The following is a 24961-nucleotide window of genomic DNA, read 5'->3' as shown; positions in this document are numbered from 1 at the left end:
TGAGGAAAATACTAGCAAATATAATAAGAGAAACAAATTAGATAATACAGTTACTGAGCCACCAAAAATATATTCCACAAAATGACTACACAAGCCTCAATCCAGGTTTAATAATTAATATTTTCCAGGGACGACAAAAAGAATATTAGATAAGTTTTTCCAGAAATCGACAAGTCTTCACCGTTTGATGATCAGTTAATGTCTTCACTCTCCACTATTAACCTAGAACACGAATAGAATATTAGACTTATAAATCTAATAATTTATGCATATGTATAATATATTAAGTATATATGTATTTCATATACCCTCATTTCGATAGCTTCTTTGATTAGGCCCTGACGCCGAGCAATGCGAATGAAACCACCGTATCCCCAATCTCTCCCATAAGAATCATAAAGCTCCAGAATTCCTCAGGTTCTTTACCCTCTTCTAAGATATAGCCATGCCCAGTCAACAGCAGAAAGTGAGAAATATTGGCCTCATAGGGTTTTCTCTCAAGATCGGAGGGTAATGGAGACAGAATTCCCTAAAAAGCATTTAAATAATAATTACATTAAAAAGGTATTATCTAAATAAACAATTCAATGTTAAATCAAATTCCAAATACACAAACGATAACTGATTAGAAACTTTACCTTTCCGTTATTTGTGTTGTAACTTGGGAATGTATCAATACTAACCGCCAATGGTCCATCTAACAAGAGACGCTCAAGATGTCTCTCGAAATCCTTGTTTTCAGAATCTTTTTCTGGCTTCTGATGAACATATACTTCATCGACATGCCCTTCATTTTTCATGAAATCCACAACCTGCTGTAGACCGTTACGTTTCAATGTTCGTTTCTCATCTTGATAAAAGAGTGGAACCCCCTTCATGATCTTTTTAAGAGTCAGCTCAGATCGTGCAATGCCTTTTAACTTGACAAGTGCATACCACTGTCTATAAAAAGCAATAGCCCAACAGTTGGCTGTATCAAAAAAAAAAAAGGTTAAAATAAAAATTTTGTCATTCCTTTTACTACAAAATTCTTGAACCAAAACAAATCTACGAATCTTAATATATGCTCTTCATTAAATATTTACTTAAGTACACATAAAATAGAGCTCATACTTAAAAATGATATAATTAGTATTGCTGATTGAGTTTTAAGACCAGATTAAAAAAATTGATTCCATGTATAATATTATTAAAAAGTAGATATACCTTTTCTTTGCACATAATGATCGGCAAGTATATCCGCATTCTTAAGCTTCCAAGACCATAGGTGAAATGACCTCGACCATTTAGATTGGGTGGTTCTCTGCGAGAAAAAGAATCACAAACACCATGTTTAACACATTCATTAAACAAAAGGTTATCCTGAACTTTATAAACAGATTCATATATAAATAAATACCCGCCATGTCCCAAAAACAGAAGGGATGTCTTTTTTTGTAGGAAATGTCTTAAGCAAATCTTCAATGTTTTTGCAAATCTCTTTCACTTGTTGCAAAGATTTTGCAGTATCAGGTTCCTTGCACATTTAACAGACAAACCCAAAAACAAATTTACACACTCATTATGTAAATAATGATAGTTTTCCAAGACAATCAATAGAATATTTACTAGATAACAACCAGATTTCAACAAAAATCTTATTTTCTTGTTTCGTTATTAGTTTTCAGTTGTCGTTAATAATTAGTATCATCCAAAATAAAGCTTTATTAATTACTACAACTTATTACTATTTTCAATTGTCGTTTAATAATTATCATCCAAAATAAAGCTTCATGAATATTTTTCTAAGACAGATACACTTACATCATTTCCCGAGCCCATTTCTTCATCTTCATCATTTTTCTACAAAAATCAAACAACAAAAAAACATGATTACTGTCAAAGAACAACAAAAAAAAAGTAAAGGTAAAGCTGATTTAAGTGAGTCTGAAAAGCAATTTTTAACTGATTAAACAACTAACCTGAGATTTGGCCCTCTTCGGAACATTAGAGTCTACAGAGCCAGTTTCCTGACAACCCTCAAACAAAAAAGAAGACAAAGTCTATCAACAGGGGGAAACAAGAAAAAAAACAAGCTCAAGATGAGAAAAGAACAAGGAAAAGGGAAGAATTAGAAGAAGATTACAGTGGAGGGAGAGTTCGAATTTCTGCGTTTCTTCCCCATCGATGACAGTAGAGATTAGTAGTAAGGAGAGTAGATGGAGAGAGCGACGGCAAAGGATTTTTTGTTGATTTTTCTTTCTATTTGTTGTAGTAGTCAACCATTATCTTTTGTTGTTGTTGTTGTAGTGAACCCTAGACTTGCTATTTATAAACCTTTTTCTATTTTGGTTTGGGCTGGGCTTTTAGGGCCCATCAATTTTGTATTCTTGTGTTTGTTTATTAAGTGGATTTAGGTTTGTATATTAGATGATTCCAAGAGTATATTTATATTTACATATATCATGCATAGTTGCATAGAGAAAAGATAGAAAACACCCTACTTCAAAATAAAAGCTTTAACTTTTAACCTTAGATGTCAAATAAACATCTACAAGTGTAATAATTACTACAACTTATTACTATTAATTACTACAACTTATTACTATTTTCAATTGTCGTTTAATAATTGTTATCCAAAATAAAGCTTCATGAATATTTTTCTAAGACAGATACACTTACATCATTTCCCGAGCCCATTTCTTCATCTTCAACAGAATATTTACTAGCTAACAACCAGATTTCAACAAAAAATCTTATTTTCTTGTTTCGTTATTAGTTTTCAGTTGTCGTTAATAATTAGTATCATCCAAAATAAAGCTTTATTAATTACTACAACTTATTACTATTTTCAATTGTCGTTTAATAATTGTCATCCAAAATAAAGCTTCATGAATATTTTTCTAACACAGATACACTTACATCATTTCCCGAGCCCATTTCTTCATCTTCATCATTTTTCTACAAAAATCAAACAACAAAAAAACATGATTACTGTCAAAGAACAACAAAAAAAAAGTGAAGGTAAAGCTGATTTAAGTGAGTCTGAAAAGCAATTTTTAACTGATTAAACAACTAACCTGAGATTTGGCCCTCTTCGGAGCATTAGAGTCTCCAGAGCCAGTTTCCTGACAACCCTCAAACAAAAAAAAGACAAAGTCTATCAACAGGGGGAAACAAGAAAAAAAACAAGCTCAAGATGAGAAAAGAACAAGGAAAAGGGAAGAATTAGAAGAAGATTACAGTGGAGGGAGAGTTCGAATTTCTGCATTTCTTCCCCATCGATGACAGTAGATAGTAGTAGTAAGGAGAGTAGATAGAGAGAGCGACAGCAAAGGATTTTTTGTTGATTTTTCTTTCTATTTGTTGTAGTAGTCAACCCTTATCTTTTGTTGTTGTTGTTGTAGTGAACCCTAGACTTGCTATTTATAAACCTTTTTTTCTATTTTGGTTTGGGCTGGGTTTTTAGGGCCCATCAATTTTGTATTCTTGTGTTTGTTTATTAAGTGGATTTAGGTTTGTATATTTAGTAGATTCCAAGAGTATATTTATATTTACATATATCATGCATAGTTGCATAGAGAAAAGATAGAAAACACCTTACTTCAAAATAAAAGTTTTAACTTTTAACCTTAGATGTCAAATAAACATCTACAAGTGTAATAATTACTACAACTTATTACTATTAATTACTACAACTTATTACTATTTTCAATTGTCGTTTAATAATTGTCATCCAAAATAAAGCTTCATGAATATTTTTCTAAGACAGATACACTTACATCATTTCCCGAGTCCATTTCTTCATCTTCAACATAATATTTACTAGCTAACAACCAGATTTCAACAAAAATCTTATTTTCTTGTTTCGTTATTAGTTTTCAGTTGTCGTTAATAATTAGAATCATCCAAAATAAAGCTTTATTAATTACTACAACTTATTACTATTTTCAATTGTCGTTTAATAATTGTCATCCAAAATAAAGCTTCATGAATATTTTTCTAACACAGATACACTTACATCATTTCCCGAGCCCATTTCTTCATCTTCATCATTTTTCTACAAAAATCAAACAACAAAAAAACATGATTACTGTCAAAGAACAACAAAAAAAAAAGTGAAGGTAAAGTTGATTTAAGTGAGTCTGAAAAGCAATTTTTAACTGATTAAACAACTAACCTGAGATTTGGCCCTCTTCGGAGCATTAGAGTCTCCATAGCCAGTTTCCTGACAACCCTCAAACAAAAAAAAGACAAAGTCTATCAACAGGGGTAAACAAAGTAATAAACCTTTCGAGTTCTTGATTTACGGCTAGAAAGAAGGACTAGAGCTTCATACCTTCCGGCTGTTAACAAGAAAAAAAACAAGCTCAAGATGAGAAAAGAACAAGGAAAAGGGAAGAATTAGAAGAAGATTACAGTGGAGGGAGAGTTCGAATTTCTGTGTTTCTTCCCCATCGATGACAGTAGAGAGTAGTAGTAAGGAGAGTAGATAGAGAGAGCGACGGCAAAGGATTTTTTGTTGATTTTTCTTTCTATTTGTTGTAGTAGTCAACCCTTATCTTTTGTTGTTGTTGTTGTAGTGAACCCTAGACTTGCTATTTATAAACCTTTTTTTCTATTTTGGTTTGGGCTGGGTTTTTAGGGCCCATCAATTTTGTATTCTTGTGTTTGTTTATTAAGTGAATTTAGGTTTGTATATTAGAAGATTCCAAGAGTATATTTATATTTACATATATCATGCATAGTTGCATAGAGAAAAGATAGAAAACACCCTACTTCAAAATAAAAGTTTTAACTTTTAACCTTAGATGTCAAATAAACATCTACAAGTGTAATAATTACTACAACTTATTACTATTAATTACTACAACTTATTACTATTTTCAATTGTCGTTTAATAATTGTCATCCAAAATAAAACTTCATGAATATTTTTCTAAGACAGATACACTTACATCATTTCCCGAGCCCATTTCTTCATCTTCAACAGAATATGGCATCAAGTTGATGCTAGAGCCAAGGTCACAAAGTGAGTGAGAAAACCTTCCTGCAAAGATTGAGCAATCAAGAACAAAGCTTCCAGGATCTGGTAACTTCTTTGTAGTTCTACATTGAATGATTGCACTCACTTCCTTAGAGACAACCACCTCCCGCTTCCTCTCTTTCTTCCTCTGTGAAGGCTGGTTTAACAGAATTGCACTGACATCCTTAGTAAGCAGTGCTCCTTCTTCAGGGCTCAAACCATTGGATACCATTCTCTTCACATACCACTTAAGAGGTGGTGAAAGCTTTACTGCATCAATTAAAGGCATCTCAATCATCACCTTGTCCATCATTGCTTTGCATCTAGCTTCCTCCATCTCTTGCTTAGACTTTTTTGGCTTGGGAAAAGGAACCTTAGGCTTGTAGACCCTTTCAACTGTTGGAACCTGAGATTTTGCGGTTTCTGGGCTCGTCTGGGATGAGTGTCGACCAACACCCAGGTGGTGTCGATCGATACCATCATCTGAAGTCGAGGATTTGGTTGATTTTTCACCCAGTTCGGCAGAAGCAATTTCAACATCATCTTCATCCCTCACAGATATGGCATTACAAGCATGCTTGGGGTTTGACTCAGTTCTTCCAGGAAGAAAACCCTCTTGTCGTTTGACAGACCCAGCAGTCTGAATAACCTGATTCTCCAACTTCTTGACATGAATGTTCAATGCTTCAATCTTTCCATTCAGCTCAGTGTAGACATTGTCAATCTTTCCATTGAATTTCACTGTCAAATTCTCTTGACCTTGTAGAAGCTGCTCAAGCATGGCCTCCATTATACTCTCAGAAGAAGTCTTAGGAGGTGGAGACTGATAAGATGAATTCCCATAGGTTCTTGTATAGCCATTGTTCTGTTGCTGCTTTTGGTCACCATTGTAAGGTCTGTTTCCTTGCTGATTACCGAATCTCTGTTCCTGATACCCAGCTCCATACACATAGTTGACATTCTCCTCTGAATTCTCTGGCTTTGGCTCAAATGTCTCAACTTCAGCAGCAAATTGGACTGACTTCTTTCCCACAAGAAGATTGTGCACTGAATCAAGCTTAGCATTAACAGAAGCTAGCTGATTTGAATCATATCCTCCATGTAATCTCTTCCTTTCAGCATCTGCTCTCTTAGTACTATTGCTAGCAGCTAAGTTCTCAATCAACAATTCAGCATCTTCTGGCATTCTTGTCTTGAAATTCCCATGACTTGCAGCATCTAAAGCCAACTGATACTCCCATTCACACCCTCTGAAGAAGATACTTAGCAATTGAACCCTTGAGAAACCATGGTGTGGACAGTCCCTTTGGTAAGCCTTGAATCTCACCCAAGCTGCTTTGAAGGCTTCATCTGGTCTTTGCTTGAAAGAAGACAGCTTGATTCTCAACTCATCTGACATTGCATCATCATAGAAGTGGTTGAGGAGGCCACCTTGACATCACGCCAGCTTGTCAATGATCCAGCAGGCAGCTGTTTCAACCACTGAGATGCCTCTCCCGCAAGTGAGTAAGGGAAGAGTTTGCAGAAGATGTAGTCCATAGTCACCCCATTAGCCTTGATGCTAGTCACCAGATCCTCAAAATGCTCAATGTGATCCAAGGTTTCAACTCAAAATCATTCCTCTGAAAAGGGGGAGGAACAATAGCATACCGGTTTTCATACACTAGATCAGCCCGATTGTAGTCAGCAATGGTCCTGATCAGATCCCGGTTGTTCTCCTGTCGTCGAACAGGGTTCTGTACGTGGTTGGCAGCTCCACGCACGTCTGCAGGTGGGTGTCGATCGATGCCACCTGGTTGGTGTTGATCGACACCAAGATCCGGATCATCAACGACACCAGCTTGCTGGTTCACAACAGCCTGCTCGTTGACAACAGGTTCAGGAATCACGTTTCCTTCTGCATCAAGCTTTTGGCCCTGCTCATTGCGCAAGTGGCCCTCTTGATCCCTCAAAACACCAGCCTCATCACGCATCAGAATGATCGTTTTAACCATCTTCAGAGATTTGGCTGCTTTTCTGTTCTCACGCTCAAGTTTTCCCAACTCTTGGTTTGAAAGCTTCAGAATTGGACCAGTCTTGTTGCTCCTTGTGTTAGGCTTATTAGGCATACACATGAAACACACAAGAGAGAAGAAAACAAAAGCGTGTTAGTTTGAAAATAAAAAGAAAAATTTAGACAAAATCTAAAACTCAAATCTAATGGTAGATCAAAGAGTCTCCGGCAACGGCGCCAAAAATTTGATATGCTCAAATTAAACCCTAGAGCTACTCTCTCAAATTAAGAGATCACTGTAGTACTTAGGGGTCGAATTCCACAAGGACTCAAGACTACACAATAAATTATAGAGTTTTATAATTAAGCTAAACAGATTAAATTGAATTAAAATAAAAGCAATGCAAAATATTAAATAAAAACTGTTGTAAATTCAATGATCAAAAAGCTAGGCCTAGAGAATTTCTCAGGAAATTATGAAATATTAAATCAATCAATAAATTAGGATTCAAACAATTAAGAACAGGTCTAGAACTCTAAACACTTTTGTAAATTAAATCAGTTCTCACTGCAAATAATATCTAAATTTAAAACCAAAAAATCCAAATCTCTTTGTAAAATTCTAGGTTAAAAATCAGCAATAAAATTAGGTTTAGATTGTTCACAAAATTATTAAATCAAATCTCTTTGCAAGAAATAATTTTGCTCATCAAAAGGTTTTATCAGGAAAATCAATTATATTCTCATATCAATTTATTTTCCTAAAGTATTAATTCTAGATGGCCAATCAAGGATTAATATGAAGAACAACCTAAGATGAAGATCTAGATAGATAATGAATCCTAAATAATCAGATCTAATAATTCATAAAATTCCTGTGAAAAACCCTAAACCTAACAAGCAAACTACTCAGACATAATCAATGAAGAACAAAACATCTTTCTGAATAATAAGCAATTGAAATTAAAAGAGTAAAAAGGAGTTCAAGAAATTCTTCTCTACAAAGCAGATCTCTCTCTCCAAAGCTCTCAAAATCTCACAGGGTTGCAGAAAAATAAAACTTGCTAGAATAAAACTTAAGGCTTTGAAAAACCTAAAAACTATATATATATATATATATATGTCCTAAAACACGTCAGGGACTAGTCTTGCAAATATGGAAAACTTCGGGCAACTTTGTAAAACTTCCAAATTTGGCTCTCTCGTCGGTTTGGACTGGGTGTCAATCGTTGCTAAGGCAGTGTCGATCGACACCATCTCCTCTGATCGATTCCAAGTTGATTTCTTGCGGATTATTGCTCCAAACTGATCCAAATTGCTCCACTTTGCTCCTTTTATGCTAAAAACCTGTAAAGACTCAAAAACATCCTAGAAACAAATGAAAAGACACTAAAAGACTCCTTATATCATGGTTAAAAACCACAAAAACCATGATATATCAGGTACACAAGAGGAATCATTGAATCAATCAAGCAAAGACCATCTACATTTTCTTTTTGCAAACCTAGGCTTTAACAATCTCATAGCTATTTTGCATAACCCTACACACAGATATAAAATATGTCTTTCTTTTCTTTTTTTGACATCCGATATCATATTGCATGTCTAAATGTGTATAACCATTAACCAGTGAAAAAGAGTACTGTCTTCCCAAAGACTAACTAGATTAAGCAAAGAGAAGTGAATTTGATTTTCTATATCACTCTACTTTATTTTTTTCCCTGGACAAGTTTCCATGGAGTCTTTGATTTCAGCGACTAAAAGTAAGGTAGATACTGGTTCACATTTCATAGTACAGGTAACATAATTTACGCACCAACTGCTTGACTTTCACTAATTTACAAGAGTGAAACTAGGGAGCTCAGGAGATTCATTGTTTCTCTTCCTTATCAAGTCAAGAATTGTAATACTTTGCTTACTATTACTCCAAACTAGAGAAAAGATAGAAAACAGTCAAGAAAACACCCCCAAAAAAAAAAAGACTTTCCTAGTCGGCCAAAAGCAATTATCTTCTTTGGTTTCAAGAATATTCTAATTGAAACACAACCACTGTTAGCAAAATAGAACAAAAGCAGTGTAGGAAAAGTCATGAATTATAAAAAATATGTTGGAAGATCATTTGCACCACTTGCAGAGGAAATCTACCTAACTTGCTAGATAAAAATCAAAAAGGCTACCAAAATAGCATACACACTCACCAAAGCAGCTTAGGAAAAAATACCAACAGATGAAGAGAAAATGGAATCTTGAGAATGAGAAACGAATCACAGAATATAAAGTATCATTTGCTACTTTTTCGATACTAAAGCAGAAAGTTAGGTAATTTACACAAAGCTGAAACAGAGTTGGAACACATCAACAATAAACAATCAGTAGTTAAACCGAATTAAACATCACAATACTCTAATTTCAGTAATTCAAGTTCCTATCTATCTATAACACTAAGCTAACATAATTCAGAACGATTCCATAAACTCAAAACCAGACAAATGCAAAGTCAACGGGACATTTGTGAGAGAGTAAGAAAATGAATGAGTCCTGACCTTTGATGTGTTCATGATGAGCAGGAGCATCAGAAGTCTTAGCGTCATCATCTTCATCATCATCCCTACGTGATTTAACAGTGACAATAGCTTCCCTAGTGCCACCAACGTTCCCAGGAGGAGAAGGACCATCACGATCATCAGGGTATCTAACCACAACAACAGGACAAACACAATGATGAACACAGTAATCACTAACAGAGCTTATGAGGGAACCCAGCTTCTTTCAACGGCTTCGCTAGATCCGCTACTTTCGAAATCTAATGTGAAAGCGTCGAAATCTTCCTGACTAGGTTTCGCCTGAGCTTCGGGATCGACGGCGGAAGGAGGAGGAGGAGGAGTTTGGAGAGGGAGAGGTCTAGCCATTGTCACCTCAAGCTCCCTTCCTACCATGCGTCTTCCATTCAGTACTCTAACGCCTTGTCATTGCCTTCACCACCTCTCAGAACAATGAAAGCAAATCCTAAGGGAACACGGGTTTTACACTCTTATGGGAACAAAAAACCCTTGTGACCTCTCCACAAGAACTGAAAACGTTGGTTAATGCATTCTTGATATCATCCCTAGGTTGCAAATGTTGAAATCCCTTCACGAAAATGGTATGATAATTGTTTCCCTCCGCTTCTTTGCATTAGAAACCACAAGTGAATATATCTTCCTCCTTTTTCCTTGGGATTCTTCTTTCTCCTAAAAACAAAACAAATACAAGAGCTATAAACAAACCAACAATACTAAAGATAGTCCTAGCTAGTGAACATGTATGAGAAAGATTTTTCTAACTTTTACTCACACTGCGACATTTGGCGCTCTCTTTTAATGACACCTGTCATCTTTTATTTCCATTTTATTCTTAAAAATAAATTTATCTCATTTTCAATTCCAAATAATCATACTTCCAAATTCTCTTCTTAATGTTGGTACAATTGACATATATTTTTAAATCCACTTTTATATCTTAAGTTCTTTTGTCAAACAAAATCAGATTATTTTATAATAAAATCTTATATTATATATCTGATACAAAATATAATATTCTATAACATTTACTTCTAAATAACTGATATTTGATACATCTACTTTACATATTTTTCTTACATTTATTTAATTTGTCTTCATCCTTTAAAGTAAAAAAAAAACACACACACTATTTTGTAATAAAAGAAAATATCATAATAAAAACCATATTTTGGATGAGAATTGAAATAGTTTAAATGCATGTTTATGATTAAGCCTTTATGTAAATTTATAAACCTTAATTTTTACACGTTTTAAAATCATATAATATTTACTTTCATTAATTGAGTAGGCAATAAAGTTAGTCAGTTCCACACTACCACTAAAATCCTATTAAATTATGATAAATTACACAACAATAACTTTTCCTTTCATATCAATACACATATCAACATAAAATCGATCTTCTCAAGAGCATTTCAGAATAGTTGTCATGTTTCAATCACATATATATATATATATATATATATATATATATATATTTAAAATAGTATTAATTAAATCATTAACTTTGATTACTTCTTATATGGAAAATATATTAAAATTTAATATTTAATATCATGTAGTGGGTTACAAATTGCTTTTACAATGCATTAAAGAGAGTTATAATTTCAATAATCATGCATTGAAATGTCTTTAGTCTAATGAAAAGATTTCCGTTGCAAATATTTATGTTACAAAAGTTATGACACCAAATTCCATAATTCTCATATTTGTAACTGTTAATAAAATATTTTGAACCTAAGAGTAACATCTATCTAACATTCAAATAGCTTACGTATATATAGCCATAGGTAGACATTTACTTAAATACTTGGACTCAAATTTACTTTCAAATTCTAGACTTATTATAACATATATATCATCAACGCTGCAAGAGGAAAAAGATCGTTATGTTTCTTGATTATGATGGTACCCTTCTTCAATCCTCGATGATCCAAGCAGAGGTTTGATGTCTAGCAAGGGGTCCTTATATTAACCAAAATATATATACTCTTTTCTCTCCATAATCAAGATATATTATGTGTTTTGTGTTTAACAGATGAGAAGAAGAGTGAAAAACATGGCCAAGTCTTTTCCAACTTTTAAAGTTACGTAGACGCATTTTATTTTTTGTAGAAGAGTTACATAGATGCATTGACAAGGTACATTTTGTAAAATAATATTGTTTCCCATTTTTTTAACCAAATTTGTTAACGATCAAATTACAATTTCACATGTTATTTATTATTTTTATTTTTGTAGATTTATAGCTTAGTGAAGCTAGCAGAACTGTATTATATAGAAGCCATCAAATGGAATCAATGGATATTAAAGGCTCAGCTAAAGTCTTCTCAAGATACAAAGGTAGATTCTTAAAAAAAAATGATTAACTAAATTTTAATCTGAATTCCTTTATTTACTTTTTAATCAAAATTTACTCTTGGTTTTTAATATATGTAGACATTAGTTAAACGTCTTTATTTTAGGTTTATGTGTTTGTCTTATCGAAAAAAGATCCAAGCCAGCTCCGGAGGACAAGCAGATTAAATAACCTTAGACCACAAATTTATATTATGTTTTAAGGACATCAAATAATATGTATATTATAATAGTCACAATATATTTTCCTCACTAAAATCTACTCCACCCATTCCTTATTGATCCATTTTCTAGAGAAAAACAAATGTTGCAGAAAAAAACAATTTTTAGGTTTTCTATATATTTTTAATAAGTTACTAATGACAAATAATAAACTTAAAAAAAAAAAAGAACTGAATATTCTTGGTTGAAATTCGTTAATCACAAAAAAATAATGCAAGTAAAGCCAGTTTTAATATGTTTGAAAATCCTAAAATATGGATTACTCAGGAACAGAGGGAGTATTGTCTAATATAATTATTTAATACAGTCCCACATGATTTTAAAAATTTTCAATGATGGGAAGTGTTTTTAGTCAAGTGGTTACAGCACCACCTCTGCGACCAATCCCACCGGAATTCAATTCTACTAAATCGCGTTATCCCGCTTAGTAGGGACTGGCTATGAATCGGACCTTGTCGATTATATTTTGACAAAAAAAAATCAATGATAAATGGAAAGAATGCCTGAATATGATTTGTGGCAACATTTTTATTTTGTTGGATGAAAGGGATTTTGTTTCATATTACAATATTGGCCAGGCTGGATTGTGGAGAATCACTATCCATGAAGATGGAGGCATATCAAAGGCACTTCACAAGTTTGGACCGAGCAAAATGAAAGTACATTATACAGAGGTAAAGTGAGTCGTAAAAAAGCAAGGAATGGAAAAAATATTATATCAATACTCCATAGTATAAAATTTATAAAAGTTAAATGTTTTATTTATGAAATCATTCACAAAATATAAAAAGCTGAGGAAAATTAATTCAAGAGTGATGGAGAAATAATGTTTAGTATTTGGAGTTTAGGGTTTAGAATTTAGTTACTTTGTATATATATAACGATATTATTGAAAATGGATTACAAGAGAAGGTATTTCTTTTAAAATTATCTGTTGTTAAGTACTACTTTTACATGATGAAAGAAAAATTAACATATAAAACAACATTAAATTATCTATCAAAGTAATTATATAGTAAGGTCTTACAATTTTAATTTTAGACTACTTATCAGTTTCCCCCATAAAAAAAACTAAAGTAGAAATAAATTTAATTAATCTTAGTTACTCAATGGAAATACCAAATTAAATTGATTTTGCGGTAACTAAAACAATGGTCATATTTTATATTAACATATTGTTTAAATATTTTCGACAATACTGTATACTTTAACTTTTTTTCCTCTATCTCAAAATGACTCTTTTACGAAGCATCATATATCAAAATATTTTAGTTAAATTGTAATATTATAAAAATTAATTTCAATACATATAGTAACAATTACATGCACATTTCATATATAATTGAATAGAAACTTTATTCTTTATTTTAAATTAATAATGCATATATACCTTCGATGCGTGGTCTACTTTCTAGTATACAATAAAAGTAAAACGTATATATACCTTCGTTGAAATCTGATCTAGTAGATTGGCTTTTGTCAGTAGAATCTCTTGTAAATTTTTCACAGCTTTAGTTCTTTGACTTCCGGTCATTGGATTGAAAGTAAATTGAATAAGAAAACTGGTTGTAAATGTAGAATCCTTGATGATCTTCCCATTGATTACACAGCAATATATATACATAGGGATCGTATCTAGTGATATCGTAACAATACATATATGAGCGTATATTCTCTAACAGAGGAGAGTATTATCCTACTGAACATATCTTAACTAACACTGGTAACAACGAATCAAACTCATAACTTGGGCGAACCAGAGTGAGTCATCTTAAATGACATTAATGTTAAAAACAATACCAACAAAAATATATAAAGAAAAATTCAGATACTTACCTTTTTCGAGACAATGACTACATCTTCATCACTATCCTGCAAAAATCAAACAAATAAACATGGTTTTTGTCAAAGAATTAATGAAACATCACAACAAAATTGTAAACAGAGTCCATGTGAATTAATAGGATAAGTAGTAAAAATTTAAAGGCAAAAGTAAAAGAAGATGCATGGTTGAGTTAAGCTGAATGACGCCCCTCATATAAATAGAGAAATTAAGTGAATAAACAAGTATAACTAGAGAAATACCTGAGACTTCTCCTTTTGTATCTTCTGCTTTTACAGGGCAGGCATGTCATCGTCACAAAGAACAAGGACAAAAGGAAGAAGAAGATTACAGTGGAAGACTTCGATTTCGATTTCTTGTGCTTCTTCCCCATTGGCGGCAGCAGACTTTCGTGAGAAAGGGGTAACAAACAACCCTAGAGTTTATATTTATAAACCCTTTTTCCTACTCTGGTTTTGGTCTCTGGCTTTTACTGGCTCATGACTTTTGTAGTGGTTTAGGTTGTAAATTCCAAGAAATATAGGTACGTATTGATGTTGGTGCTAAGTGAAAAGTGATAACTAATTAACCCCAATTAGCTTTTCCCCGGGACATATGAATACGTTGGTCAGATTTGTTGTAGAGCAAATAAGTTTCAATCTTTTAGTTTCTCAGTGGATATCAAATTAGATTGAAGATCATAATCCCAAATAGGTTTGAGTGTTGTTGATACTTCTTGATACCAACTCCTTCATTGTTTAAATCATATATTATATATATAAGGTAATTAAAAAAAAAGAATAAGGCAATCAATATAAGATGTGTGGTTCATCGTTAGTGTTAGTGAATCTCACCTGCATATTATCAAAAGACAACCATCCATGAATTGATGACAAGTTACAAACAAGAGCGAATTCAATGTATCTGGGGATAACCTGCCTGCCTGCTGAAAGGACCACTACTCCCATGAGCCAAATATTGAAACTTTTAAAAGTTTCTAATTTCTAATTTTAAACTTTTAAAAATTTCAATATTTATAATATTTAAACTTTAATTTTTAAAAAATATTATAATAGTTTTTTGAAACCGAATAAAACTTTTAAACTTTGGACACCTGATAAATCAAATTTTCCTATTCATTCGTTGTTGGAAGCATATTAATCTTATTTATACTGGTTCTGAACCATTGTCTAAAAAATTTCTAGCCGATATGATGTGGGACATTGTACATATTTCTTTTATTTTCATAAATTTAAAATTCTAGAAATTTAAAAAATGTTAATGAATGAAATGTCAAATCCTGATAGGTTGTTTAAAATAATTCTTAACATAGAAAATTCTGAAAATTTAGAAAATATTAATGAGTGACATGTCAAATTCCGATAAGTTGTTTAAAATCCTATGACGTTGTACATATTTCTTTTATTTCCATAAATTTAAAATTCTGGAAATTTTAAAAATGTTAATGAATGACATGTCAAATCCTGATAGGTTGTTTAAAATAATTCTTAACATAGAAAATTCTGAAAATTTAGAAAATGTTATTTGACATGTCAAATTCCGATAAGTTGTTTAAAATCTTATGTGGACGCTTTAAGGAGCTTATAGCTTCTACTTTTATTTAGTATATAGATTTAGAAGTTTACAAAAAGTGTTTTTTCTTTCAAATATTTTAAATAAATTTAGGTTTTCTTTTCTCAATTTTACTTTTATATAAAACCTTTTTATGGTAGATTTTGAATTTTTAAATTTTTATTTTTTAATAAATTTAGAATTGACATGTGTCAACATCTGAATGATACAATTGATATGTGTCACGATCTTGTTAATGAGTAATTTTAACATAAACTTTATATAATAAGATAATACTCACCAAATCCAAACATACTTATTTACTAAATTATTAAAGCCTTACAAGTTCTAACCAACGGTTTTATGCAACACTAAACACACACAATTAGCTTGCTACCATAATCTATAGTTCTCACTTCAATTCTTAAAGCTCACACTCGACCTTGAGACACACGAAATAGTGCAACACTTGCCACATCTCTCATTACTCGTAAAGTCTTCGCCACCCTTAAGACCATTTCCAATGGTTTTCCCTATTTTTTCCTCTATAATAGATGTGAGGTTTACTCCAATGTGCTCCAATGATCCTCTATTATCATCTCTAAAAATAGGGTTCCTCTATAAATAGACACATGTAGATATTTTTATAATCCATCATATTATTAAATTTACGATTTAGAGACAACCATGAACCTACTTATAATCCATGTTGTGGATATTGTTCACATGTTTTTTACTAACAACTTACGATTTATAAAAAATGTCATATTAATAAATTTTGTTATTTTCTATAGTTTATGCATCCCATTTCTGAATAAATATGTCATCATTCGTTTTGGTTGTAAGTTAGACCATAAACTAGGGGTCTGAATGGTGACAGTGTAATTGACAGTGCGGGATAAGTCGTTTTAAAGTGTGGTACGGTTTAACTGCGGTATTCGCAAGAAAAAATATTTGCAGGACAACTGCGGTTTATGCAGAATAAGCGGGACAAAATAATGTTTGATTGGTGAAAAAACTGTTTGAAGTGCAGATTTCATATTATAGTATATATATATATTGATAAATAAATATTATAATATATTTTTGAAGCTTAAATATCTAAATAGTTCAAAAATAAAATTTTAAATTTTTAACATTCAAAATTTCTCATCTCAATTCAAGATTTCAATCATAAAACGTACAATACATTAAAAGATTGATTATCAAGTATTTTGATTTTCCATAACATATTTGCAATACTGTCTCTTATTTGCGCCATATGTTCCCTATCTGCTATCTCTGCTGCATCCATACCACCTATATCATGCTCAAAACTTATGTTGTTTATATTTGTCTCAGTCATTACGTCTGCGAAATCTGCATCAGAAAAATTTGAAATTCTGATGAAATTATGTAAACTACTTTATATTGTTATATATACATATACATATATATACATAAATATATTAGTTAGGAAAATAAAATAAAGATGATATGAAACAGAATGAAAATGTTCAATTGTTATATAATTAAACTAACATGTATAATTTTAAAAAAAATTATGTAAACTGGATTACAATTTTTTTTTTTAAACATAGAAACTCCATGATATATAAGTGTTTTAATAACCACTATGATATTTAAGTAGTATGGACAATAGTTTTATTTACTGAATAATAAGATTAAAATTTTTACTAATTTTCAACTTAAAACATATATTACAACCCTATTTATTAACATAGAAACTGCATTTTAAATCAGTTTTTATAAATTTAAAATCTAACAAAGTATTTAAAAGTGTATTTTCTATTAATTCATTTTGAAAATATATTAAACAAAACCTATATAAAATTGGGTTTAGAGAGCATATTGACCATACTAACACGACAATGATTTATGTTCCTTTACGCAATTCATGTGTTTCATCACCAAAACAATTCAGATTATTGAATAGAAAGAAAATTGTGAGAATAACCAAACAGAGTATGAAAACCATACTAATGTCTTACAAAAAAAAAAGAACATACCAAATCAGAGTTCTGAAATTACTTTTTCATTGCTCTATAATAAACACGGAAATGGTCAATTCGACAATTTGATAAAATTGGGTTCAGAAAAAAAATAAAAATAAAATAAATATGAGAATGAACTACAAAAAAAAGAAACATTACCAAAATGATGGTGAGTGAAATCGATAGAGAGAGCGAGGGGATAGATGTTTTTTTGTTTTTTGATAAGGTATAGTCGCATGCATACGTTTATATAGTACAATTATATATTAAAAAATCATTAAATAAAACATTAATTGTTTGCGGTCCAAAAAACCGCTGTTTATTACCTGCTGTATTTTTGAAAGGCGGTCCATGTCATTATCTGCTGAATCGATCCGCTTTTTTTTTTTTCTTCAAAAACCGCAAATTAACTTTTTTGTTCTGATTGGCTGTACATGTGCGGTTTTGTATTTTTTTTTTTTGAAAACCACGAATTCATTGCTTCCATTCACTGTTTGTTCCACTTCTATAATTTATTACCAAGATACACAAAGACCAAAAAGTCTAAAATAATACAATTGCCTAAATAAACGGATATACCGATTTTGTAAGTACACCCTAGCTTTTTTTTTTTTTTTTTTTAATTATTAATGGGCCGTCCCAATTGGACATAGGCCTGCAGTTACAATTTGACAACAGTTACAAAATGGAAAATATTTTCCGGCGAACAGAAACAGAGAAACAAAGTTGGTTCCGGGCGATTAAACGGAGGCAAAGGATCAGACCTACTAGTACCGACGAAAACAAGCCCCACAGTTTTGTGACTTCGACGCCGGATCCAGTTCTTTGGCCGGAGTTTTCGGATCCTATCGCAGAAGCATCTCCAAACGACGATTCAAACCCACCACAAAGCTTTCGGAATAGGCCAATCCGTCGACTCTCCGCCACCCAATGAACATCGACTCCCCTACCTAGCAAATCGACATACTTGGACCCAAGCCCTTGGACTCCGAATCTATTCAACCGGAAAAACTTTCCCGAGGCAAACTGACTTCAATTCGGTCCGGTAGACACTAAACATGGAGGCTAGAGAGAGGAGGTGGCTCAAACAACCTCCTAGCTTAAGATAGTCGTTTAATGTTTCTATAAAATATTGCAATAGATTAATCATTTTAAGTAGTCTAAGAATCGAATTCGGTTAATTCTTTAATCAAATTTTAATTAAGCACATGAAATTCCAATTGCGGACGATTAGTATACGTCCTTGTACGTACGCAAAACACGATGGCTTGGACACAAGAGGGCGAAACAACTATTTAACTACATGAAAACGCATTCTAATTATTGAGAAATACAAATGATTAGACCAATATACTGATACTGAATAATAGAATGTTAAACTCTGTTCATACATTAGTCGTAGTATAAGGAAACTATCTATACTATTAAAAGGGAGGGAAGCACTTTTTCAAGGCAAAAATGAAACATTAGAATATATGACATAAAATGACCCTGAATAAATAAAAAAGCATACAAGAAGGACATTAAAGTAAATTTGGAATATAAAAATCTCGGATCCTTCTCTGACCCGGGTGTAGTTAATTCGGATCATGTATAATTTATCTGGAGTCAGATTAATAGTATTAATAGTATAGATATAAACAAACAAAGTCTTTTTTCACTCAACAAAGTCTCGGCATTTGAATTTTAGTGGTACCACGAGTGGCCGAAACGTGTAATATCCAATAACTCATTACCAAGTTCCGTAATAAATACAGTGGTCCAATAATCGACTACTACATAATTCATCTACATATGAAATATCAACTACTACTATAATTAATTACTAAGATATTGTATACCATAAAAAAAACGAATACCAATAATAAAGGAAAACAAATATATATTTATATCTTCATAGTTCATACTCATGCAAACTAAGCCTTTACTAATTATGTAAAATCAAAGATTACCAAAATTTCGTATATCACTAATGTTGAAAAATTACTAAAATATTGTATACCATAAAAAAACGAATAACAATAATAAAGGAAAACAAATATATATTTATGTCTTCATACTCACACAAATTAAGTCTTTATTAATTACTAATTATGTAAGCCTTTACTAATTATGTAAAAACGCGTGGAGATATATCTGGAAACAATAATTTCTAATTTTGATGTTACCTAAGACACAAAATCATCTAAATTTGTTTATAGAAGTAATTTAAATCTGTCTCTATTAAAATCGTGCAATTAAATTCAAAATTGTATATATGTATAAAAATTTAATTTGATTATATTTTTGTGAGAAATCTGCGTAAACAATATTTATGATTTTCCTTTTTCTAAAACTTATATTCCAAAACTAAATGAGGAAATCTAAAATAACTACCAAAATCTTTTTGTTAGTATCCTAAAATACAGTAATCTTCATCTCTCTATATAAGACGTGTTGAAGTCTTTAGTTTCCTTCGTTCACAAATTTTTTTTCCAGCATCCATATTTTGAGTTTTAAATTTTTTTGACTTTTATTTTTCATAATCTTATAGTGTTTCAGATTTGAAACTCTACAAGAACATGTGAAACATAAAAGTCAAGACTGTATAACTTCTAAAATATGAATGTTGTGAAACAATTAAGTAGTTATAATTGATTTTCTCTTACTATTCTTTTGAATAGTTACAGTTTTTTTATGTTAATACTTATATATACATTAATTATAATATCCCTACTATTATTTTGAAACACAGTTTATGGACTAAACCTTTGTTTTGTAAGAAATTACAAGGGTATGCCATTGGAGTTATAACCAAATATTCGATTTTTTTTAAGGGTAACGACGAAATTCCACACCCCCTCTAAACGGATAAACACGCGGGTCGAAATAACCCGGTAATCTAACCCGGTTTTATGTTATAATCTCAGTCGTTCATTGCCTAATTTTTTTAAAATCCTGACCGTATATTTTGAGATCTTTTTAATCTTAGTCGTCCATTACTCTGTCAATATTAAAATAAGAAACAAAACCCTAACCCGAAATTTCTTTTTCTCTGTCGCCTCTCTCTCCTTTAGCAGAAGAGTGGACGATGATGTTCTGGGATTGAGCTTCACCAAGGAGAAAGCAAAGGCAGCAAAGCAGTACGTAAAGATATCGACACTCTCTCTTTCTTTTTTTCTCCCTAATTGCTTCTTATTCTATTGTACGTCCACTAATAGATATGTAAGATCTATTTTGATTTCAAGTCATTGTTTGGGCGAAATTAGATCTTTTGAGCTTGATTCTCTCTCAATTTGAAAGGATAGTATGTTTGATTTTGAAACGATTAGGATGAGTATGATTTGTGATATTGTCGTTTGTTCGTTGGATGTAGTTTTTTTATGATGATGATACAGGAGATTTCTTGCTATTTTGATCTGGAGCTTGGGAAAATCAAGACTAAACGTTTTGCTGCAAGAGAGTGTAATGGTGGACGACATGATTGGCACAACAGGTGAGTTATAAGTCTGTATCTTCTGCATATAAATTTGTAAACACTCTCCGTTCCGCTTAGATACTTATGTTTAAACATATTAGGAACCATAAGCAAAGGTGCGGCTCTGTCACTTATGCTTAAAGATAGCTTACGGATCTGATCCTCATACTGTGGTAAGTGTAATCTTATTGGCTTAGTGTTTGTAAACGTTTTGTTCGTAAAATTCATTTGTTTAACTTAAAAGAAGATATGAAAGTTTTATTTATGATGTTTAGGAACAGGAAGAGGTAGGTCAAAAACTTTATCCCAAACAAAAAGCGGGTCTTCTACTAATGTTTTTGATGAAGTTTGGAATCAATGGTGAGTATTGGATCTGTTGATGATGAAATTCAGTTAGTGATGTGAATTTCTTTAAGTTCGTTAGTCTTGGAAAGATTGATCGAATGAATAGTTATCATCATAATCACTTAAGATATTCCCCCACATTCTCACTATATTTGATGCTTTGTTCCTTTGAATAGGAAAAGCATGCGTTTTAAGAACTCAGTTTCGGATATGTTGATTTGGAGGTGATAGCTATACAACAGGTCAAGAGTTCAATTAAAGAGAGGTGTTGACATTGTTGTTAGAATCCTTGGTCGTATGAAGGTATGTTTCTCTCTCTCTCTCTCTTCTTATGCAAACATAAAAAATTGTAATTTAAAATTTTTAAATTTTGGTTGATATATGCATTTCTCCACTGAACGTCTTATATATGCTAAGTTGAGGTTCTCTTTTTACTTGCTGGTGGCTGTAGTGGATGCTTCAAATTCCTGGGGTAACCAGTTACATGGGATCCATTGGAAATGATAAATACAAAGAGGCAATGAAGAAGGATGTACAACAGCTGGTGTCAATGTAAGTTGATTCTCTGGTGTTTTTTTTTATTATTTGAGTCCATGTACAGCAGGTGGTTGGTTTCTCTATGAGGATAGTATAAAGTTATCGGTTATAGTAAAATTTCGTAATAACAGTAAATTAAGATGACATATGTTTTTTTTGTCAGGTTCACCATCATGAAGATGAGTCGTCATCAACCGGAACTTGCGGTATTTATGTTGTTAATGGAGAAAAATCTTTTCAATGGTCTTGGAAAACCAGCAGAAAAATTGAAATGATGCACTACGCTAAGTGAGTTTATTTTTGGTTGTTTTAAAAGTTAGTGTAAGTTTGAAGCAATAATAGGTTGTTTGGTCTTAAAGTTAAGCTTAGATAGTAGCTATATTGTGCCTCTAAGATTAACCGCTGAACTCAAGATCAGAGATGATACTTCTCTATTCTGTTTTCCATATTATCCGCTCTGTACCTCAAAATTAGAATTTTAGTAATTTAGTCAGTTTTGTTTTCTAGAATTTTAAATGAGCTTTACCTTTATCAAAATTTTTTGAGATTTCCAACTGATGAAAGTATCATTAGCTTATCGATCTTGTGGTCACCGAGAGGTTTGCTCTACATGTGTCGTTCGTCTCCGTTTCGTCCTTAGGGATCCTATATGTTGTATCTGTAAGACCGAGTCTCCTATCTTCTTCGTCACCAAGGGTGATTAATCACTGTTTACTCTTCAATTGTATCTATGTTACCAATGTTATCGCAATTATCTTTAATTTTCATCTAATAATATAAAACTTTGGCTGAGATTATTTCTTCTATTACAATTACTTAAATAGTGAAGAACTTTTTGTAAATTTTTCAACTTTGTCTAACTCAATAGTTCATCTATGTCTCCCACTGAATTGCTGATAAGGGATTTTATGATTACAATTTGCAGGCATTGGGTGATTATACAAGGACAAAAAATGATTCTCCACATTGCTCTTCATTTGAAGTTACTGTTCTTTAACCATTTTTTTTCCTTATGATTATTCTCTTTCAGGTAAACTGTGTGACTGTGTTTCCCAGAAGTTTAGAAACGGATCATAGAGAGATGATGAATAACTCGGTGCTGCTTTGATTTATCTCAAGAGATTTTAGTTACTGTATAAGCTCTGTTTTGCAATGGGATAGTTTGGAGGCACTTGTGAAATTGTGGAAGAGAAGGATGATGAAGTAAGATTGCCAAAACATTCCGGGAGATATGGTAAATCTGTTATGGGATCATCGAGTAAAGATTCGGAGCGGAAGCCGCGAGAGTATCATGGCTCTCTTGAGTATGACATTGATAAGCTTTTTCAGTCTATTTCTGTGAAACCATCATCAACGAGGTTGATGAGTTCTTCTTTCCATCTTTGGAATGTTACTGTCAATCGGTGGGATGTGTTTTAGTCTTGATGATGTGAATAAGGATTTCTTCTTAGTCTAATGCAAGACTATTGTTGCTGGCCTAGAAGTTTTGTAGTGAATCATAGTTAGTTAAGGGGATAAAGGTGTAAAGCTGAGCTAGGTGAAAGTGTCACGGTATTGGTTGGCGATTAGGTCAGATGACTAAGCATATGTACTGTAAAAATTTCAATCTTTGATAAATTGCAGGCGATGGAAGGAAACAAACACATGAAGAGCATTGCCTGTTTGTTGAATCCTTTTTTACTTTATATGCTTAGCTTGAGCATAATGTTACGCATAAACTCTCTTCTTTTTCTGTAATTCCTAAGGTCCGATTGTACTTTCATTTACTTTGTACTCTATGTAGCTTTGAACCAAAAAGAACTTGATTATTTATTATTATCACACGTTACGAAGTGTTACGATTGTACTTTCGTTTAAGTACAATGTACTCTCATCTTGACATGTAACATATGTTTTTTATGTATTATTTTCTAGCTCTAAATATATCTAATAAATTAGAAAGAGTGATTTATTCATATGTAAGCGGTGTGAAGCAGACATACTATTTACTCACGCGAACGCATGACATATTTCATATTTGACATATTTAACAGTTTTACCTTGAGGCTTGAGCCACTTTAAAATGTACATTTTGGGGAAAATTAGAATGTATGTAGAAATCTTATCCCACATGTAAATCTTTTAAAATGTTTAAATCATTTAATTTGCATAAAAACGACAAAATTTCAGCCTATGCAAGTATATTAGAGGATACGAAATGCAACGGAAATGGACGGGATGAGACGTGAAGAGATGGGACAAGACGTGTTTCCTGTTCTAAAATCTAACTAAAATCAAAGTGAAATATGATATTCTAATTTAACAGCTCTAAGCAAACTATGAAAGATATTTTGATTAGTTTGAAAATATATAAGTAAATCACTTAACATTTTTAACAAACACGGGATGTGTTTGGTTTTTATGGATATAATAAAAACACTAAATAATTTCAACCAAAATCGAATCAAAAGATTTAAAAAACACTAAATACTTCCAACTGAAATCGAATCAAAAGACGGATTGAAAATCTTTAATCATAAGATTAATTTTTTCTTACAAATATACTCTTAATATAATCAGAAACATATTAATGTTTATGCACATAATTTCATATCAGAACATGTAAATAAAATTATGATTAAAATTTCAGTCTATTTGTGGAATTGCGATGAGAAATAGGGGAGAAATGACAGAAATGGGTAATTCATATAATAGAAAACATTGTACTTAAACGATTTTTAAAAAATAGTTGAGTATATTTCATGTAAAGAACTACTTTGAGACTGGTATTTTGAAAATATTTTGAGATTTTTTGAGAATTAGAATTTCTACTAACTATATAAATTAAACATTCAAATGGAAATACATGTATTTTGTCTAAATTTCTTAGCTAAAATTCAATAATAACATTATTTTATGGGTAATTATTTAAAAGAGAATGGTTATGGGACATAAAATTTCTAACGGGATGGATCGGGACGGGATGGGATGGGATGGGACTGGACAAGATTTAACACCCTGTAACAAGATTATTTCAACATTTTCAACAAACATGAGTTGTGCTTGATTAGTATGAATGTATTGTAAGAAAATTTATATTTTCAGCTGATGAAAATG

The 24961-nt window shown here is 31.8% G+C and overlaps 1 protein-coding gene, 3 long non-coding RNA genes and 1 pseudogene across 10 annotated transcripts; 3 read left to right on the top strand and 2 right to left on the bottom strand.

The window, feature by feature from the left end:
* Positions 1–24: 24 nt before the first annotated feature.
* LOC147930236 (uncharacterized) lies at positions 25–2272 on the bottom strand. The gene is made up of 8 exons (XM_087477663.1): positions 2126–2272; positions 1962–2009; positions 1804–1842; positions 1400–1516; positions 1207–1303; positions 639–970; positions 309–529; positions 25–222 (listed from the first exon to the last, which is right to left on the bottom strand). Exons 1-7 carry the CDS (start codon positions 2162–2164, stop codon positions 332–334), a joined length of 870 nt encoding a protein of 289 aa, XP_087333789.1. The 5' UTR covers positions 2165–2272; the 3' UTR covers positions 25–222; positions 309–331.
* Positions 2273–6287: 4015 nt separating this feature from the next.
* LOC147930235 (small nucleolar RNA R71) lies at positions 6288–6388 on the top strand (annotated as a pseudogene).
* A 3014-nt stretch (positions 6389–9402) lies between these two features.
* Positions 9403–14685, top strand: LOC104730655 (uncharacterized). The gene is made up of 5 exons (XR_002034543.2): positions 9403–10139; positions 11597–11699; positions 11800–11901; positions 12717–12812; positions 14260–14685. It is a non-coding gene; the product is annotated as an uncharacterized LOC104730655 (long non-coding RNA).
* Positions 14686–16641: 1956 nt separating this feature from the next.
* LOC104730654 (uncharacterized) lies at positions 16642–17736 on the bottom strand. Its single transcript, XR_758500.2, has 2 exons — positions 17686–17736; positions 16642–16891 (listed from the first exon to the last, which is right to left on the bottom strand). It is a non-coding gene; the product is annotated as an uncharacterized LOC104730654 (long non-coding RNA).
* Positions 17737–20514: 2778 nt separating this feature from the next.
* Positions 20515–23697, top strand: LOC104730653 (uncharacterized). 7 transcript variants are annotated; one of them, XR_015575025.1, is made up of 8 exons: positions 20515–20648; positions 20882–21001; positions 21085–21156; positions 21259–21343; positions 21505–21631; positions 21780–21880; positions 22029–22153; positions 22896–23697. It is a non-coding gene; the product is annotated as an uncharacterized LOC104730653 (long non-coding RNA). The 7 variants fall into 7 exon arrangements; XR_015575024.1 differs by having other exon boundaries at positions 22791–23697; XR_758496.3 differs by having other exon boundaries at positions 20516–20648; positions 20904–21001; positions 22791–23697.
* The last annotated feature ends 1264 nt before the right edge of the window (positions 23698–24961 follow it).

This window comes from Camelina sativa, chromosome 12, assembly GCF_030686135.1.
Source record: "Camelina sativa cultivar CO46 ecotype springtype chromosome 12, ASM3068613v1".
Lineage (NCBI taxonomy): Eukaryota > Viridiplantae > Streptophyta > Magnoliopsida > Brassicales > Brassicaceae > Camelina > Camelina sativa.
Note: the sequence above shows the minus strand (reverse complement) of the source record. Positions and strands in the feature narration are given on the sequence as shown.

Excerpts from the sequence above, each read along its gene's own strand:
- LOC147930236 (XM_087477663.1), bottom strand. The coding sequence starts at position 2,164 with ATGGGGAAGAAACGCAGAAATTCGAACTCTCCCTCCACT. Across the intron at positions 1,517-1,803 it reads AAATGGGCTCGGGAAATGAT|GAACCTGATACTGCAAAATC; the intron begins GTAAGTGTATCT and ends TAAATGTGCAAG. Across the intron at positions 1,304-1,399 it reads CTGTTTTTGGGACATGGCGG|AGAACCACCCAATCTAAATG; the intron begins GTATTTATTTAT and ends TTTTTCTCGCAG.